At 49.5% G+C, this 19,152-nt stretch overlaps 7 protein-coding genes across 7 annotated transcripts; 3 read left to right on the top strand and 4 right to left on the bottom strand.

The window, feature by feature from the left end:
* Window positions 1-2,078: 2,078 nt before the first annotated feature.
* Window positions 2,079-3,599, top strand: ABOM_010068 (glycoside hydrolase family 18 protein; the record flags this gene model as incomplete). Its single annotated transcript, XM_022537196.1, has 5 exons — window positions 2,079-2,234; window positions 2,286-2,640; window positions 2,698-2,727; window positions 2,779-2,828; window positions 2,880-3,599. The coding sequence occupies 5 exons, from the start codon at window positions 2,079-2,081 to the stop codon at window positions 3,597-3,599; spliced, it is 1,311 nt and encodes a 436-aa protein (XP_022385086.1).
* A 314-nt stretch (window positions 3,600-3,913) lies between these two features.
* ABOM_010067 (ubiquitin-ribosomal 40S subunit protein eS31 fusion protein) lies at window positions 3,914-5,495 on the bottom strand (the record flags this gene model as incomplete). Its single annotated transcript, XM_022537195.1, has 4 exons — window positions 3,914-4,003; window positions 4,065-4,345; window positions 4,415-4,520; window positions 5,319-5,495. The coding sequence occupies 4 exons, from the start codon at window positions 5,493-5,495 to the stop codon at window positions 3,914-3,916; spliced, it is 654 nt and encodes a 217-aa protein (XP_022385094.1).
* Window positions 5,496-5,957: 462 nt separating this feature from the next.
* Window positions 5,958-8,275, top strand: ace2 (putative C2H2 transcription factor (Swi5); the record flags this gene model as incomplete). Its single annotated transcript, XM_022537194.1, has 3 exons — window positions 5,958-6,561; window positions 6,619-6,759; window positions 6,837-8,275. 3 exons carry the CDS (start codon window positions 5,958-5,960, stop codon window positions 8,273-8,275), a joined length of 2,184 nt encoding a protein of 727 aa, XP_022385093.1.
* A 768-nt stretch (window positions 8,276-9,043) lies between these two features.
* ABOM_010065 (T2 family ribonuclease) lies at window positions 9,044-10,613 on the bottom strand (the record flags this gene model as incomplete). The annotated part of the gene is made up of 6 exons (XM_022537193.1): window positions 9,044-9,187; window positions 9,245-9,342; window positions 9,415-9,678; window positions 9,716-9,908; window positions 9,978-10,272; window positions 10,336-10,613. Coding segments are annotated over 6 exons (1,272 nt in total), but the record flags the coding sequence as incomplete, so codon positions are not given.
* A 626-nt stretch (window positions 10,614-11,239) lies between these two features.
* Window positions 11,240-12,615, bottom strand: ABOM_010064 (RMD1 family protein; the record flags this gene model as incomplete). Its single annotated transcript, XM_022537192.1, has 2 exons — window positions 11,240-12,214; window positions 12,277-12,615. 2 exons carry the CDS (start codon window positions 12,613-12,615, stop codon window positions 11,240-11,242), a joined length of 1,314 nt encoding a protein of 437 aa, XP_022385091.1.
* A 330-nt stretch (window positions 12,616-12,945) lies between these two features.
* ABOM_010063 (CLH domain-containing protein) lies at window positions 12,946-17,120 on the top strand (the record flags this gene model as incomplete). Its single annotated transcript, XM_022537191.1, has 5 exons — window positions 12,946-13,284; window positions 13,337-13,363; window positions 13,414-14,375; window positions 14,424-16,729; window positions 16,831-17,120. 5 exons carry the CDS (start codon window positions 12,946-12,948, stop codon window positions 17,118-17,120), a joined length of 3,924 nt encoding a protein of 1,307 aa, XP_022385090.1.
* A 450-nt stretch (window positions 17,121-17,570) lies between these two features.
* On the bottom strand, window positions 17,571-18,438 carry ABOM_010062 (uncharacterized protein; the record flags this gene model as incomplete). The annotated part of the gene is made up of 4 exons (XM_022537190.1): window positions 17,571-18,097; window positions 18,154-18,198; window positions 18,248-18,307; window positions 18,363-18,438. The coding sequence occupies 4 exons, from the start codon at window positions 18,436-18,438 to the stop codon at window positions 17,571-17,573; spliced, it is 708 nt and encodes a 235-aa protein (XP_022385089.1).
* Window positions 18,439-19,152: the final 714 nt, after the last annotated feature.

Below are 19,152 nucleotides of genomic sequence, written 5' to 3'. Positions count from 1 at the left end.
TTTTTTCTTTAGGTTATACTACCTTAGGTAAGTAGTACTAGTTCTAGTAGTAGCAGTAGTTAGTACGACTCCGGCGTAGTAGCCCTAATATGGATTGTCCAGCAGTATTCATGGTCCAAGATGGATGGACATACAGTGCTGTAATAATCCGACCTTCCGAGGGAAGCAAGCGATTGCTCCTTCTTCCCTGGGTAACGTCTTAACGCCGACTAGTCCCTCGGAGATACCGAACCACATGGAGGGGACTGTTTATGCACAATCCCTTTTAGCGTCGATTAGTCGAGGACATCCCAGCTGAAAGCTGCGTGGAGTCAGGGAAGGGCACAAAGCAAGACTAAGTTTAGCACAAAATGCACGGCAGTTGAGAGTTGAGACAGACTTTTCATGAAAGAAAATTTCTTTTTTTCCCCCCTCCCAATCCTTTGGTGGTCGGTGGGATCGGAATGTGGCCGTGCAGAGAAGCCCTGCAGTAGTTTAAAGCCGCGGGTACCAATCAGATGCCCAGATTGGCGACCTGCATCACGGTTCAGCTGAGGAGGAACAAGAGTGATCCACAGTAAAACCCAGATAAGGTAGGTCTGGTCTTGTTCCTACTAAGGTTCAACTGTCTGTCCCATGTACGCTTGCGCCAAACAGCCGGTTTGACATTCGAGATCGTCCTTGACTATGAAGCGCGTGTGATGTTGCCGTCTGTCTGATGCAAGGCGATTTACTCGACATTCTTCTTTTTTTTTTTTTTTTTTCCCCTTCACTCTTTTGGGGTTGCCGATGTCTCGGGATTTGCTTCGTTTACTTTGCACTCGACCTGAATCGGAGTTCTCCTACGCAAGGAATTCTTACTCAACAACTCAACATATTTTTACCCTTTTAGAAACTCAAGGTGCGTGACTTGGAGTCACGATTCCTGTATCGGTGTCTTCCTTCCACCTTGCTGTGTTCAGGCTTATGTAGGTGGTGGACACTGAGAACAACACGGATGAAGAAGTATCGTTTACTGGATTTATGACAGGACTGTTGTCCAAATTGATTGTCCTGGATGTATGTGGGATTTGCACACAATTCAAACAGACATTCCAAGGAATATTGGCATCATGATCCAGTCCAAAGTAGATAGATCATGTGCACGGACCCGTTTTGGCAGATATATTTTTTGAGATCTGACATGTTCTGACCTCTAAGATCGGTCAGTTCTTCGTCGCATGCGAGGGAGTATCTAGGAAGCCGCCCTACCCCGCAGACCACCGTTGTGGTTCTAATACCACCTATGGTCATCGTACTCTTAAGAGATTGTAACCTGAATCCCCATGATATCCCCCTACGGCCAAACAAGAGAGGCGAGATGACATTCGTCCACATTCCTTGACAATCACCCGGACTTTCGATTGTCCAAGTAGTTCACCACTCACTACCCAGGGATTCAAGAGCCGCAAGAAAATATCCTGGTCGTCGGAAAAAGGAAGCCCCTTCCGTAATAACGCCCTGTCCTTCTGACAGGTTACACGACTCAGATCATCATCATATGAGAATAGTATGAGTACTTGGGATGAACCATCCCCATACCACTCTGCTATATGGCAAGGGAGCCGCGTGCGGAGGGACAAGGGAATGCCGCAGTCACCTGGACATGAAGAACCAGGAACATGGAGGTTTCAATAGAGAAGATAACAGGTCAGGCAGAGGATGACTACGCCACCGAAGGCCTGGTGTTGGTTTCAAATGGTCGTACAAACTGGCGCCCTGAGCTAGTCTAATAGACTACATTTACATCTATATAAAACCGTTAGATTTCTTCGTCGATAACAATATGTCTTACTCATCTCGTGTCATCCTTTAGTTAGTTAGTTACGTTAGCCACAGTCAGTGACAGCTCGTCAGCCACATCCATCTCACTCGCCACACCCCACATCCCTGCACCGCCGCACGGAAACCCTGAGCCAATAAACTCTCAGCCCTGTTGTTATTTTGGGTATCCGGCCCGCGTCATAAGTCGATCCTAAGGCAGGTACAACCCCCATCAGGCTGCAGTGTATTTTCAGCAGGAGCACTCAATTTAAAATACCAACTATATCTCGGTGAGTATGATACCTTCTCAACTTGTCCACTGTCTTGCATTTCTTGGCATTCTTCTCGCTCTTCTTCTTTCTCGATACCCTGGTGATACGTCAGTTCTGATCCCATCTACCCCTCCAGCCATGTCTTCCGGTCTAAAGTCTGTGGCATATTTCGTCAATTGGGTAAGCTGGCGTCTAGGAGGAGCTCCCTTCATAAGGTATTAACGGATCCAGGCGATCTACGGGCGCAATCACAACCCCCAGGATCTCCCCGCAGATAAATTGACCCATGTCCTCTATGCCTTCGCCAACGTCCGGCCCGAGTCCGGAGAAGTGTACCTGACAGACACCTGGTCCGACATTGAGAAGCACTATCCAACGGACTCATGGAATGACGTCGGCACTAATGTCTACGGATGTATCAAGCAGCTATTCTTGCTCAAACAGCAGGATAGGCAACTGAAAGTTCTGCTCTCTATCGGAGGGTGGACCTACTCTGCCAATTTTGCCCAGCCGGCAAGTACGGAGGCCGGACGCATGAGGTTCGCGGAGACTGCCACAAGGCTGGTGTTGGACCTTGGTCTTGATGGTAAGTTGCATCAATGGATTTTAAGTGTCTGTCATCATTTGCTAACGAAATGAAAAGGATTTGATATCGATTGGGAATATCCAAAGGGTAAGCAAATGCAAGAAGACGGTCATGGAGACTTGCTAACAGGCCACGTAGATGATTACGAGGCATATAACTTCGTGCTGCTTCTGCAGAAGTGTCGCGAGGTGAGTTGATGTCGTTATCTCCCTTCTTTCCTCGGTGCTAACACGGTGTAGACCCTGGACAGGGCAGCTGGCCCATATCGGAAGTTCTATTTGACCATTGCTTGCCCAGCAGGCAAGGAGCATTACTCAAAGCTCAGGCTTCGTGAAATGACACCCTACCTGGATTTCTACAACTTAATGGCCTACGACTATGCTGGCAGCTGGGACAGTGTTGCGGGCCATCAAGCAAATCTCTATCCTTCTCCTGACAGGCCAGGCTCGACCCCATTTTCAACAGTCGACGCACTTACATATTATGAGACGGCGGGTCTTGTGCCGCGCTCCAAGATTGTTGTTGGTATGCCCATCTATGGACGTGCTTTCACCAATACCGATGGTCCTGGTACGAGTTTCTCCGGCGTAGGTGAAGGAAGCTGGGAGAACGGGGTTTGGGACTACAAGGCACTTCCTAGACCAGGGGCAACGGAATACGTTGATCCCAGTATCGGTGCATCGTGGAGCTATGACCCTGCAACCCGCACGATGGTCTCGTACGACAATGTGCGCATGGGTGAGACCAAAGCGGCTTTCATCAGACATCATGGACTCGCTGGTGGTATGTGGTGGGAGACTAGCGCTGACAAAGGAGGCAAGACTGCCAACAAAGCTGATGGTAGCTTGATTGGAACCTTCGTCGAGGGCATTGGAGGACCGGCTGCCTTGGATCAGACCCCGAACGCACTGGAATACCCGGAAAGCAAGTACGACAACCTGCGAGCCGGTTTCGCTTAAGAGCTTCAGTTTGAGATATACCCCCCCCCCCCCCCCCCCAACATTCAACATGGTGCTGTTGTTGTCGCGTTTGCATGTTCTTGCCGTGGGTTTAAATGCTCATGTATATACTTTACGAGTCGTTAGATTTAGACCCAAGCCAAGGGACGAGTGTTTCGAATTTTTATTTTATTTTCAAAGGCCCCTAGCGGACTATGGCAACCCATGCTCCTCAACCTAAGATCCACCAATCTAAATCCACCGAAATTGCCCTAGATAAACACCCAATGCATCACCGGTAACAAGAGAGGCGGAGCAATCCAAGATTGGATCGCTTACTTGGACTCGTCGAAGACGTAGGTGAGGTGGCACTTGCCACAGTACTGACGGTTGTGCATAGCAGCCATGAAGACACCGGCACCACACTGTACAGTTATTAGTCACTTTGCCACAGAGGGAACAGATGGATATCCAAAAGAAACGTACCTCTGGGGCGGGGCACTCGCGGCGGAGACGCTCGATCTTGCCATCACCGTCGACCTTGTAGTACTTGAGGACGGCAAGCTTGGTCTTCTTGCGCTTGTGCTTGATCTTCTTGGGGGTGGTGTAGACCTTCTTCTTACGCTTCTTACCACCACCACGCAGGCGGAGCACGAGGTGAAGGGTGGACTCCTTCTGGATGTTGTAGTCAGAAAGAGTACGGCCGTCCTCGAGCTGCTTGCCAGCGAAGATCAGACGCTGCTGGTCAGGGGGGATTCCCTCCTTGTCTACATGTTCATGTTAGTCACGGTCACTTTGGATTTCCTGTGCGGAGTAGCGAGAGAAGAAATGCTTACCCTGGATCTTGGACTTGACATTGTCAATGGTGTCCGAGGACTCCACCTCAAGGGTGATAGTCTTACCCGTAAGGGTCTTGACGAAGATCTGCATCTTGATGAAGGCCTGGTATCATGAGACTGTTAGTCTAACCTGCATTTTGAGATCCACGTTGTGCTGGATGAATGTTGGGATGCATAGGCGCAAGTGTCATCGGTCATTTTGCCTCCGTTCTCTTCCTTTGCCCATTTCGCATAGCTGAGCCAGGGGAAGCGCTGGGAAGAGAAAGAGAGACCAAAGTGATCCAAGCGACTGCGATCCCATATCCATCACCGCAGGGTACGGGGTCATCACTAACCTCGACAAGACTTGTCTTCCTCAACCTTGCGATCGTGTCGAAAATATGTAGACTGGCAGGGTCTTAGTGCGTTAAAATCGGTTGTGTGATCACGTGCGGCGCACTTTGGCCGTATTGGCCCTAGCGGGGAAAATCTCGGATAATCAGGCTCTCCGGGTCCTCGGCCTGGGTCGAGTCATGTGACGCAGTCAGGTCACGGGATTCGCTGCGGGAGCGTTGGCTTACGTCACACGTGAATGCCTGGAAGTGCAGGCGACGAGATGATCGACCCGTCTTGGGACCACCCCCTCGATCGAGATTGGAAGACCAACCGAATTCAATCGTCATCATCATCCATCCCTTCGCCAGTTGCTAATTATTGATCAAATGGTTTCATGATTGGCGTCAATTATTATCCAGGCTATTGCAAAGGAAGGGCGTATCATGAAGCGATAGTGTCTTGAACCCTCACAGGCGACAGGGTCCATTTTCTTCAAGAAGAGGCGGCGACGTCGATAATTCATATAGGGTGTTTGTCTGGACCGCGAGGGGGAACCAGAAACGAGCTCCTTGCAGGAGTAACTAACCTGCCGGATCGCAGCCTTAATTGCGTTTGGGCCACTTTTTCGTTCGATATTCTCCGTGCTCGAACCAAGGCGCAGCGCCGGCGATCCACTCAGCAGCGCAAATGGACGGCCCCATGCCAAGGGCGCTGGTTTCCCTGACGCCTCAACCCGGGTGCGTTGCTGGGCCAACTGCGCCATTGTTGATCTGAACCGTGGGCGATAGATCGGGATAGCTTCAGCTTCTCCATCCACCTTTCCCTGGTTCCCACCTCTAAATACTTCATCTTGCCCTTGGTCCTCTTCCTCTCAGAACCAGAGGTCCAGGAATCGCACAGGGAAGCCTGAGTGAAGCTTCAATCTCGCTGTCGCATTAGTTTCCGATCTAGTCGGAAGAGCGATATAGTTCTCTTTCATCCGAGCTTCCTCTCCTTCTAACCCTTTTTTCCCCTTATCCGTCTTCTTTGTTGAAGAGTTCACCGACTGACACAGTGGACAGGTCGGTTTTGATACCATCTATCGTACGACTAGCGCTGCGTGAGGTATGCATACCGAGGTTTTATGCAATATGCGCACAGCTTTCCGGAAGACTTACATATAGAATTAGATCTGTCAATTGCCCGCCACCGATTTGTGACGAGTGGCTCATAGATTTTGCCCACCATGTTATCGAACCCACATCGCAATCTACAGGAACGACATCGACAACATCGGCGGCAGATCTCAACACCCTCCGCTCTTGATGCCGCAAAAGTCCCTAGTCTTCCTGCACAGGCAATGCACCGATACCATGCTCACCGTCGCGGCCAGAGTCTAGACCAGAGATCTCTACACATGCAACGATCGCAGACCGTGCAAGATGGTAACCTTTTAAATACTAACGCAGCAGGTCCCCTGGTAATGCAACAGCAACACTATGCTCGTTCGACGCAACCGACACCCATGCCCATGATGCCTGAGTGCCAGACTTTCAGTCATGAAGAATTGCAAACCCAACCAAGTATGGGATACATGAACCCAGCCTACGCCAAGGCTGAGACCCCGGGACTGGAAAGTCGGCCGATGAGCCTCCATCTTAATTTGATCCAGCAACAGCAGTTGCAGCAAGCACAGCTCATGGAGAATGGCGCTTGGGATTTCTACCCACACGACAACCTCACAACGGGACTTCCGCACCAGGCCAACGCAATCCCTGCAGATCTGAGACGACTATCAGTGCAGTCGGATGTCAGTCCCGCGCAAAGACCACATACGCCGAAACCTACGCGTAAGTGCCCTGGTGTTATTTACAGGAGGAGGCAACCCTCACTGATGAAACTTAAAGACTATCTTCCCATTACCCCTGCGACAACACCATTCAAGAAAACAGTGGATCTTGCGCAGTATGGTGGCGACATGCAGCCAACCCCTACCAAGGAGCAGAGATTGTCTGTTCCCGTTTCAGCCCAGCCGTCGTACATGCAACGTGCTAAGTCTCTCCAAGGAGTGGCTGGGACAACCTTCTCCCAGCAAAAGATTGATATGCCCTCCCCCCAAATACAGCCTCTTTCGAAGTGGATAGTTTCGATGTGTTTGACTGCCAGCAGGGTTCTAGTTTCGAAGTTTCAAAGTCTGAAAGTTTTTCATCTAACCACTCTTCAACGTCGTCGTCGTCAGTTACATCCCCTTTCAGTTCCTCATCAGACCTTGCCTCCATGCCGTACCTTGCGGACAGTGGTAAGGCGCAGAAGATGCCTATCTACCCTGCAACGCCTAGCCGTATGGTTCCAAAGAAGACACCAAGTGCTCCCCCTAGCTCGGCCAAACCCAAACTTTCTCCAAGGGTAGCATCTATCGACAGCCTTAATCTCGACGCCAGGGTCCATGCCTCTATCAAAGAAACTGGTGTCACCATTGACGAGATAGCATCATACATCCATGGTCCTGACCCAGAAGATGGAAAATGGGTATGCCTACACCCCGGTTGCGAACGCCGGTTTGGAAGGAAAGAGAACATCAAGTCCCATGTCCAAACACATCTCGGTGATCGTCAGTACAAGTGTGGCCACTGCGATAAATGCTTCGTCCGCGGGCACGACCTTAAGCGCCACGCCAAGATACATACCGGTGACAAACCATACGAATGCCTCTGCGGTAATGTGTTCGCCCGACATGATGCCTTGACTCGGCATCGGCAACGGGGCATGTGTATCGGCGGCTACAAGGGTATTGTGCGCAAGACTACCAAACGCGGTCGTCCGAGAAAGCACCGGCCTGAAATGGATGAGAGACAAGAGAAGTCCTCCAGGACGCGCCAGAGAATCGCTGAAAAGTCATCGTTTGACTCTTCTGGATCAGACACCTCGCGCAATTCGCCGCCTTCAGAAGTCTTCGAAAACATGAGCCTTCAGGGTTCTAGTCCGGTGGGAGAGATGCCAATGTTCAGCAATATCAATTATTCATTGCCCCCTGAGGTCCTGACTTATACACCTCCCGCCTCTCCTGGAGGTAGCATAAGAAACAGACCATCACCTGCCCACAGTCACCGATCGATTACACCCAGCACGGAAGATGAAATGCCACCTTTGTCTCCATCAAAACGGCCCCTGGAAAGAATCATTGAGGAGTCAAGTCTACCTCTAATTTCGGACCCTGAAGCCTGCCCCTACACAAATGCTACAAGCTCGACGGCTCATGCCCTGTCTTCTCCACACACCGCACCCACTCTGACCGACTCCTCAAATGGCCCCGACTTAGATATTTTCATCAACCAAGATCCATCTACAAGCTTCAGCAAGCACGAGTTCCCTGGCTTGACTGACCCTGACATGGCGGCATTCCCTGATTATGTGAATGGCCCCGCTTTTGACAACGGCATGGATTTGTTTCAAGGCAAAAGTTTCTCTACCGGTCCCTCAATGGGTGACGATTTCTTTTCTTTCCAATTCCAGATGGACGAACAACCATCCGACGTTATGACAAGGGAATTCTTCTTGGAATGAAGGACTCGCAAACGACAACTAATAGACACGAAGGAACATTGATGGAGACTGACGACGCAACGACACTTGAATAATGGTGAATGTGAGCAACTTTCATGACTGAGATATAGACGACTGGAAACCATGCATATGACAAACGAACTCTCAAAAATGGCACAACGAAACTATGTACAATTTACGACTCATCAAAACTTTCCAATGATCAACTTCCACTACCAACGACCTTTGTGACAGAACTTTTTTTCGGGCATTTCGATCTTTTCTTTTATTCATCTCAACGTGGTTACATTTTCATTTTGCTTTTATGTGACTTGCTCAGCGACACATGTACGACAACTTCTGGGACTTGCGGGAACAACTTTTGACAATTTATACGGAGTTCTGCAGGTCATCCTTTCCTTTGTTATGCTTCACGCCCTATATTCCTTCGTTCTTTTTATTCACGAGTTTATATGACGTTCATGTGATTTGCTTTTAAGACTCGAAGACTGTACTAAATGGGTATGAACTGTTTGCTGTTGGATACATCGTCGTTCTTGGTGGCCATGCCCACCTGTACTTTAGGCCTGCAATAGATCCACTGAAAAAACAAACCAAAACAAAAAGAAATCTACATATAGACAGTACTTCGGTTATTGCAGACCTGGAAACATTCTATGTTTCAGTATTCAATCTATAGGGATTCTATAAACCATGCCTAAGCAGTAGAACACAAATAATACACGGCTACATGACGCAATACGCGCACTAGCACGAAGATAAGAGAAATTAATGACTTCCTCTCCACGTTATTGTCAGCTCAATCGGATGTTCCTCTTGTGACGCATAGATTTTGCTCTTTGTAGGGCCTTTAGGTGCCTTATCAGCAAAGAAGGTCGTATTTCCCCGGTAAGAGAGCTTGCCATCCTGGATCTAGAAGAGATGTAAGAATTGGGTTGAAGAATGGATATTTACAGATTAAAAACGTACACTAAATTCAACTGGGTTCTTGATCCGAGGACCACAGCTGAACGTATCTTTTTCAAAAGAACACTTGCCCTTACTGGACTGCAATGTGAATGTCTCATCTACGAGGTGTATATCGTTAGCACATTTTCGGAAAATTGCAGTTACAAGCACAGCGAGATGTAAGGACGAACCAGAGGCCTTTTCAATTCGGAACGTTGCGCAAGTCCCTGATGTGAACCAGGCTCCGCGGCTGATGATACAACCCCTTTGTTGGCCTTGTGTTGTGACGATCAGGTTCCCTCTTTTTGAGTTCGGTGTACCGGTATCTGTTGGCTCCGATGGTCCTCGTGTTTTGGTTGGTTCACCCTTTCGAGGCGTCTTTGGCTGATACCGGATGCCTTGGAAGGGCAATTTGATGTTTGGCCATCTAGTACGGGTGGTTAGACATCGTGTGCCTTTCGGATTAGATGAAACAGAGCCTGGGGAGCAAACCTGGGTTGGCAGGGACAAATTTGCCTGTTTGCAAAGGTCCAGCGACATTGAAGAAATACCAAGCCTCGTTCAGGTTATGGTGGCGACATCTAACGACGACTTCGGCCCCATGAGCCTTCACTAGAGCGTCATGAATCTCACTCAGGGAGTAGGTCTCCGTGTAAGAAGGGACGATCCCAGCACCAGCAAGGATCTAGTAAAAGATTAGTTATCTAGGCGCGTTGGTGCGATACGGAATCAAAAGCAATGCACGGGTACGAACTTCGTGTGTAGGCAATCCGTGGAAGAGCTCCACTGTCTTGTCAAAGTAGTCTACCACATCCTGTTGCGGGTAGTATATGTCGTAGCAGTGAGGCTCTAGGGTACTAATGCAGGTTCCGTGCTTGTTCCACTCATGTTCCCACAGATTCGGGTCATCGCCCTTCCAGTCTTTCCAGAGGGTACGCATCTCATCCAGAAGGTCCCCTCGGCCCGAGTCAGTCAGGATCAGGGAGATGTTGCTATACCGCCTTTTTGAATCGCAGTATTGAGGGTAACCTCCATTGCAGTAATCTGGCCTGAAAAGAGCTGGGAATCAGTGTCCCAATTACAGATATTAGTTCTCCTTGTAAGAGACTCACCATAATCCATGGATAGTCCAGGAATCCTCCGGTCCAATGGCCGGGTCGGCGTCCCAAAACTGCGATTGAAGGAACTGCCCCCCGGGATAGTTAAAGCAGCATTTGTCTTGGCCATGATACGGAGTCTGGCAGCTGAGCTCAGCCTTAGAGCAGTGCTGAAAGCTGCTTTGTGAAGATTCAATTTCGGGTCCAAGGAGGCTTGAGAGTCCCAAGGACCCCGTCAAGGCAGTTAGCACCTGTTGTGGTCCTGGAATTCCTTCGAGCATCATGGCAATATACTAGTGCTAGTAGGGAAGGTGGCGTATTCCGCACTCCGGCTTCCTTCCTCTAAGGGACTTGGGGGTAGAACTAAACTAAGTATCTGTCGCAATTTACTCGATTGGATAAATAGGAGAAGTAGATGATCGGACATAAATAAGATAGCTCAAGATAGACGTTCGTACCCTGTGGTCCTATGACCGATGACTAAGTTGGATTGCCACATGTGATCCGTCAGCTGATAGACAAATGAAGCTAGATAACCTTAACTGAGCTATGTAAGCTGTGGAGAAACTATAACTAGTAAGCCCCGACTATTGATAACCAACTCTCATGACTTGACTGCGGTCTTGGTTCCTGGCACTTCTTTCGATTGGTTTCTTTTTTCTTTCCCGTTTTCTTATACTTGGTACCATCCGTCAAACATAGCAAATGTCCGGTGAATCTTTATCCCGCCTTTTTTGGGCGCTGGTATCGATAGGTAACTATCTCGACATACCGGTACAGACCAAGCCTGACCCGAGCCATATTCCTAGATAATTTTCTATGTAGAAAATGAAGTTTGAAGTTCTTTTGAAAGAATGAGATGGGTATCATGTAAGGCTAGGTCGTTTATATATATACATACACACACATTTGCAGGCTATCAAGATCTCACCGCATCTCTAGCCTTTTCCTTTTGCACCTCTTGCTCATGAACTCGCTCTTTCCACAATCGCAAAACCTCAAAGCAGACCTCTACTGCGATGAGGAGGATGATGATCCATTCAAGCCGAAGCCCGTGTGTCTCACTCAGCCTCTCCCGGAGGACGCTTGCTATTTCCTGCGCATAATCCATCTTTTCATTCAAGAGCTTAATCCGAATCCCGACATCCAACGCTCTTCCCACCTGTTCGTAGTATCCTTCCAAACCAAGTTCATGCCGGCTATCCCAGAAGAGGTCCGGCAAAGAGTCCGTGAGCTCTGAATAGAGATTCAACTGGGCGCGTACGCTCAATAACTGCCCCGTCTTTCGAAGGATAAAATCTCTTGTAAATGGAAGGCGAGATCCTTGTGACAGTAGTGTAGGTATCGATCTAGTTGATTCGAAATAATTCGACAGCAAAGTTTCCAACACTGCTAACTTTGTGCTCCGAGCCAGCCCGGAGGAAAAAGCCACTTTAGTTAGGACCGTATCCACAGGTTGTCGATCAAGCTGCGGGCTTGCTCCATTGCTGCTTGGTTTGGTGCCTAGGATGATGGTATCGCCCTTTATGCTGCTGCTATCTCGTTGCGGATCTTCCACATACTCGAGATCTTCCGTCTCTAAGTTATCAAGATGAGGTCTTTCGGCTGCAGGGAGTAAGGTTCTAGTTGCGAGAAAAGATGTAAAGCCTTCTGGGAGAGACCACGCCACAACGGTACCGGACGGGAAAACGAAAATATCGCCAACTTCGTTGGGAGCCAAGTCTGTAGTGGCCGGGTTGCTCACGCGGCGAATGGAATCTAGAGGGACCTGAACATGAACCACCTGGGGGTATAGGCCAGTATCAAAGGGATCTGGCTCATAGCCTTTTTCTTGGAGAATTTCCCGCGCTTTGCGGATGTTGAATTGTTCGGCCACCGCATAAGCCGTCACTACCTGTCGCTCATGAATCAAAAATCAGCGATTGAGATTACCGTCGAGACGCGAGAGTTAAAAACCTTGGCTTGATAGAGCCCTTGCTCTTTGAGCATGGCCTTGGAGAGAAAACCATCTTTTGATCTTTGTGCCTCAACCGCGACTCTCCGTAACGAGGTTGGCGCTGCCGGCGATCTACCTCCTCTTCTCCGTTGCTTCTGGAATTCTTGACCCGCCTCCTCGCTCACGTCTCCGGCTTTTGATTGTTTCTGAGTAAGGTACGCATTGGATGAGAAGAAGTCCTTGCGTCGAGGAAGGCTGAACGGTGATGTGGCATGAAGATATTGGCTCCGAGGCTGTTTCACAAGCCTGGTCACTGCGGGTCTTTTGCAAATGGAGCCAACGAAAGATTTTGCAAACATTTACGCAATTGGAAGAAACGGAAACTTTGAAGAAACAAAAGAGATTAGAATGAATAAGGCAATAAGTAACTGAGTACTAGTGCCATGACAAATATGGTTTGGCCGTTGAAGATCTGGAGTAAATGAGGTTTTGGAAAGACCGCGGCCGTTCTGCGGAAGTAAAAGAACGGGTTCAGTTTGGTGATGTAACTGGAGCTAACCTGAAATTAGTTAGTTGGTTAGAGGTACTGCTTAGTAACCGGTCCCCGACATACCCCAACATCCGGACATGCTTTCTTGCATCAGTGACACCTCAGCATAGCTCCATTTGGTACGGTAAAGGCTCTCGCCATGGACGCGCCTGGCGCGACTGAGGCGACGGATGGTGTCCGCCAGGATGGTTCCGACTTGGAGATATCCGCCGGGAAAAACGTTCACGAGTCCAGTACCCACTCCAACCACCTGGATCAATTGGCAGGAAACGATCACGAGCACGAGGACCACGAGGATGAGGACCAAAGTGACAATGAGCCCGAGGATGATAGCGAAGAGGAAGGGGAGGAGGAAGAAGAGGACGAGGAGGATGAAGAGGAGCCACACCTTAAATATGCGTACTTGACGAAGCATTTGGGAGCGGTGTACCGCAACGGGGATGCAACGAGCTCCTTCCTCGCTGCTGGAGACAAGATGGTATGATATCTGTGAATACGAAGATGCTAGCTGAAGCTGAGAATTTGTTTAGATAATTGGAACGCATAATGGTAATATTGTATGTTGCCCGGCTGCCCTCGAGTACACTCCGCAACTAACATTCCACAGCATGCGTTATCACTACCTCTGTTCCAATCTCTCCGTGTTTACCATGCACACTCTGCTAGCGTCACTTCAATATCAGTCTCGCCATTTCCCCCACCGTTACCGAACACCAAACCCGACAGCATTAGGCTTCATGAAGCGCAGGATCACTACTCCAGACCATCGTCCGGCGCTTCCAGTCTTCGGGGCAGGCCAAGGCCGAACAACCCCCCGGTGCTCTCCTCTACGCCCTCGAACTCGATATATATAGCGACGTCTTCTATAGATGGTAATGTGTGCGTTGCATCTCTTGTGGATCCCAAGGACGTCCTCTTACGCAACTTTGGTCGGCCTGTACAAGCTGTCGCACTATCACCAGAGTACAAGAGTGACAGGACATTCTTATCTGGTGGCCGGGCAGGTGACCTGATCCTCACTACAGGTGGCCGAGTGGGAGCAAGTACGAATTCGACCACGATGGGGGGTGCTGCAGCTGCAGCTACGAGCTGGCTTGGCTCTATTGGTCTCGGGAGCAACACCGGCAAGGATACCATACTACATAGTGGTGAAGGAGCCATTAGCACGATAAAATGGTCATTATCTGGCAAATTTGTTGTTTGGGTCAATGAAGAAGGAATCAAAATCATGCGATCAAACCTTCACTTAGATTCGTCTGACTCAGAATATGCCTGGAAACGCATCAGCCACATTGACCGCCCCAACCGTCCTGGATGGGAAGAAATGTCTAGTGTTTGGAAGGCTCGCGCTGAATGGGTTGACGGCACTGCTCTTGATGGCGAGGAGACATCGAAGCACAAAGGCGGGGCATCACTCCACGACCACTCCACCGTTACATCCGCCAAAGAAAAGGTAGAGAAGTTGGTAGTGGGTTGGGGTGGTACGGTCTGGGTAATTGAAGTTTATCCTGATCGACCAAGCAAGAACAACAGAGACCAAAGAATTGGATCTGTAGAGGTTTCTACAATGTAAGTCTTTAAAGTACTGGATTTGACCGATTTCTAACCGATCTTCAGATTGCGAACTGACTGTATTATATCCGGAATCTCATTGTATACTCCCAGCCTTTTGGTGGTTCTCGCCTACATCGAGGCTGAAGAGGATGTTTCAGGAGATGAACGATCCAAACACGGAGTCCTCCATCCCAAAGGACGCCATCGCCCCAAGGGATTAGAGCCTGAGCTTCGGATAATCGATATTGAGACCAAAGAAGAGCTCAGTGCGGATACACTTTCAGTCAGCCGATACGAGAATCTCACGTCTTCCGACTATCATATGTGTGTTCTACCTCCCTGGAAGACAACTGTATCCGTTTCACAGAAAGGCGCATTGGAAGCTCTCGGGAGTGGCCTTTGGGATGCAACTATGTACCCTGCACGCTTGTTCAGCTCGGGTGCCAGTATTCGCAGTTCGACTAGCAGCGGCGACAAAGGGTCTAGTAAAGCACCCAGCACTTATACCTCCCGTCGGATATCTGTAGAGGAGCCCTTGTCTAAAGAGATACAAGATATCTCAGGGAATGTGGGGCCCAAGATCTTCATACATAGTCCGTATGATTGTGTCGTTGCATTGAAAAGAGATCTCGCAGATCGACTGGCATGGCTGGACGCACACGAGAAATACGAGGAAGCATGGAAGCTCATCGATGAGCATCCCGAGGCAGCAGGATCTGCAAGTGAACAGAGCGATACCATGTTTGCTCCTTTGGCAAGAGCTCCAACTACGCTTGGCGAATTCTTAGCAGATGATAGGTCTTCTACGACAACCACCGGTCGAGGAATCATCTCCGCTGCTGAGCAAGAAAAGCGGCGTATTGGCGAGCTATGGATACAGCAGTTAGTTGAGGCGGATAACTGGAAGGAGGCGGCTGAGGTTTGTGTAAAAGCACTTCATACCGCACCACGTTGGGAACATTGGGCTTGGACTTTCATAAAGCGCGATAGGCTGGATGAGATATCACCTGTCATCCCGACCGATATGCACCCGCCTCTATCTTCAGCAATCTATGAAACCATTCTTGGTCATTATGTCACTCAGGACAGACATAGGTTTAGTGAGATCATAGACTCCTGGCCGTTCGATCTGTTCGATGTCGCCGGAATCATATCGATTATTAAAGAGCAACTTGAATCAGGCTCAATTGCACCCGATTCAGATGAGTGGCGCATTTTGATGAATTGTCTTGCCAAGCTGTATCTAGCTGGTGGTCACTATGGTGAAGCGTTACGTTGCTATGTCCGACTCCAAGATGCAGACACGGCGATGTCTTTGACAAGAGAGCATCGTTTACTGGATGCAGTCTCTGACGATATCCCGGCATTTATCATGATCCGGGTATCCAAGGAGCAGCTCAAGTCAGCGCCCAAATCTGAGCTGGAGGAGCTCACAGCAGAGCCCATCAAGCTCCTCGTGAGCGAAGCATATACAGGAATCGTTCGTCCAGAGACCGTCGTCAACCAGCTGAAAGCAGCAAACCGACTCTTATTCCTTTATTTCTATCTGCGGTCTCTTTGGCGAGGAGAGTCTCTACCACATGGCGCTACTAAACCCCGAAGGGGCCACTTCGCCCACATCCGGGACGCAGCGAGCAAATTAGCAGCCGACGAAGGAAAAGCGCTGGTTGACACTTTCGCCGATACAGCAGTGGAGCTTTTTGCAAACTACGACCGTACATTATTGATGGAGTTCCTGCAAACTAGCACCGCTTACACATTCGACTTGGCAGTGACTATTTGCGAAGGCCGCCGCTTTACACCCGAGCTCATCTATCTCCTATCAAAGATGGGTCAAACAAAGCGAGCCCTGAACCTCATCCTCTCTGAACTAAAGGATGTATCACAAGCCATCTCATTCGCCAAGTCCCAAGGCGAACCAGACCTCTGGGAGGACCTCCTCGACTACTCAATGGACAAACCGCGTTTCATCCACGGTCTCCTAGTGGAAGCCGGTACGGCCATCGACCCAATCAAGCTCGTCCGACGTATCCCCAGCGGACTAGAAATCGAAGGCCTGCGCGAGGGCCTGTCGCACTTGATCCGAGAACACGATCTCCAGGCAAGTATTAGTCAAGGCGCCGCCAAAGTCCTCCAAAGCGAGGTCGCAGTGGGCATGGACACATTACGCCGAGGTCAGCGACGGGGCATCAAGTTCAATGTCGTTGAAGAAGAAAAGCGACCAGCATCATCAGCGGCTACCCTTTCCGGGGTGACCGAGAAAGACGAAGCGAAGAGTGACGCCGGCTCTGAAAAGACTTCAGTACCACCACATACTCCAACACAAGTCGGGAGATGTGCAGGTTGTCAACTTCCTTTCCACGCCAACGGTAAGTTTTATCTCTGTTTAAACTTGTAGCCGTTGTTTTTGTTCCTTTCTTCGGTCGCTTGTTTTCCTGGATCTTGAAACTAATGGTTATTAAACTGGCAGAGAAGGAGATTCTCGTTGGGTTCGCTTGCGGACACATCTTCCATCTTTCCCACATTCATGCCACTGAACCCTCCGATGAAACCACGCCGGAAAGTCGGTCGGCTGCTCAAACTCCAAAGTCGTCCCGGCAACCGCGTACACCAACGCTGGACGAGCCCTCGATGTCTACATCCCGGACTGTTGGTCCCAAGGTCACCACTGCTCGTCTTCTCCGGGACCGGATTGGCGATGGCTGCCGAATTTGTGCTCTTACGAAGGAGATTGAAGCGATCGGAGAAACTGATACGTAAACGTACCAACAGTGTCTCGTTACAAGCTTTGCTGAGAGCACTTCCACAAATGTCATTCTCGGAGATGCTTTAGTGCATGTTAATATCGATGTCGGTGAAGGACGGCTGGTTCCGCTACATAGCTCCCTCGCGCGACCACAGACGGTATAGTTTTGTTTCTTAGGAGATACCCATGGTAGTACCAATTACAGTGCAAGTAATATGAGAATTGCAAGAGTCTCTTTTAGATTAGGCGGGACCTGACCGCTCCGTAAACAAACATCGATCGTCTCAATATTAATGGGAGCAGGGAGTGTAATCACTAATGCACCCCGTAGCAAACTTGTAACTACAAAAAAAAAACGATTCTGACGCGATCTCAAAACGACAAGGAAATCCATGGTCAGTCATCCCAGATGCTGCTGAAAACAATCAACCCTGTAACACCAGACCACTATGAAGTTACCAACGTCATGGGTAGGCACCCGGTGCCGCAATGCCAATGGACGCTCCGGTCATCAGGAAGCCAATGAAAGTCGTTACCAGGACCAGCAAAACGTTGCTTATTCTCCCCTGCACAACCGCTTCATTCGAAGTCGGGGCAACGGTAGAAGTTTGACTACCACTGGCAGTGGCGGTAGTACCTGCTTGCCCTGTATACTGGGAGCTAGTTGGGTGAGCAGTACTGGACCCGCTAGAAGACTTAGTGGAAACTGATGTGGAAACGGTTCCAGTCGCGGTGATGACAGTGGAACCAGCGCCGGTAGGACCAGTGCCGGTAGGACCAGTGCCGGTAGGACCAGTGCCGGTAGGACCAGTGCCGGTAGGACCAGTGTCGGTAGGAGCAGAACCAGTCACCACGGTAGTCTCAGAGAGGGTGGTCACAGTAGGGGCTGGGGGTGCACCCGGGGCTCCAGGAGCGGTACCCGTGCTTTGAGAAGTGGTAGCCACGGGCGGAGGAGCACACACTGTGTCTGTAACAGTAACAGTTACGAAACCTGAAGAATGCTTGATTAGCGATTGGATGTAACTAATGACAGGCCGGGAAACTTACCAGCGCGGGGGACCAAAGCGCGAGGTTCATCAACTAGCGAGCGCGCTATGATCAGAGATATCGTCATCTTTTGGGTGTAATCTAGAGAACTTACAGGTAGGAATGCCCAGCAAGTGGTCATCATCGTAGACATTGCCAAGATTCTCCGTGACATCTATCAATGTAAGTGGTGTGTTTGTTGGCGATCTCCGTAGCGGTACTGTACTTACCCAAGGCGGGAACCATGGCCGCGAGGACCAAGACGGTGAGGAAGATCAGAAGCTTGAAGGACGAGTTGGAAGCCATCTCGAAGGGGTAGAGCTTTCAAAGCACGCTGAGGCTGAGAGAGAACGGGTAAATGAAAGTTGGCAGGTTCAGAGAGAAAGCTGGATGGATAAGAAAAAAAAAATCTTGATGGATGGAAGCGAGCGTGAAGAGTAGAGGGGATAGATAAGTTGGAGAAAAAGGGAAGAAGAGGGAGAAAGCCAGACGAGCAGAGAAGAGAAAGAGGGGGAGAGTCAGGCGTTGCCCGTGACACCCTCTTGCCTTGGAAAGAAGGTGCAACGAACAGTTTTCCTAGAAGGGAAGGCATGAACTGATTGGCATTGATGGGCCTGAATACATGTGACTTGACATTCACTGTTTGATGCTGCTAAGTATAGTATCAAATGCGAGGGCAAGATACCCAAGTGAAGTTCTTCCAGGGTGCATCTTGAACATACACACATATGTGTATGCATATGCATATGCGGCAGAAATTGAAATCTGAGGGGCATTACTCGTAGTATCTATCCTAGTAGCACAGTGGGAGTCCATGTACTGCCTGAAGATGGGGAATTGTTCCACAGAACAAAAGGAGATATTGGGGGGGATTTATTGAAACTTCGACGCCGGGGTTATATGGTGACACATGTAGACAAGCTCAACTCAACGTGTCACACGAGAGGGCGGATAAACCATGATACACTCATCTGGAAACCCCAGCTACGCTTGAGTATAAGAAAAGGATGTATTTAGAAA

Source organism: Aspergillus bombycis, assembly GCF_001792695.1.
Source record: "Aspergillus bombycis strain NRRL26010 chromosome Unknown contig00113, whole genome shotgun sequence".
NCBI lineage: Eukaryota > Fungi > Ascomycota > Eurotiomycetes > Eurotiales > Aspergillaceae > Aspergillus > Aspergillus bombycis.
Note: the sequence above shows the minus strand (reverse complement) of the source record. Positions and strands in the feature narration are given on the sequence as shown.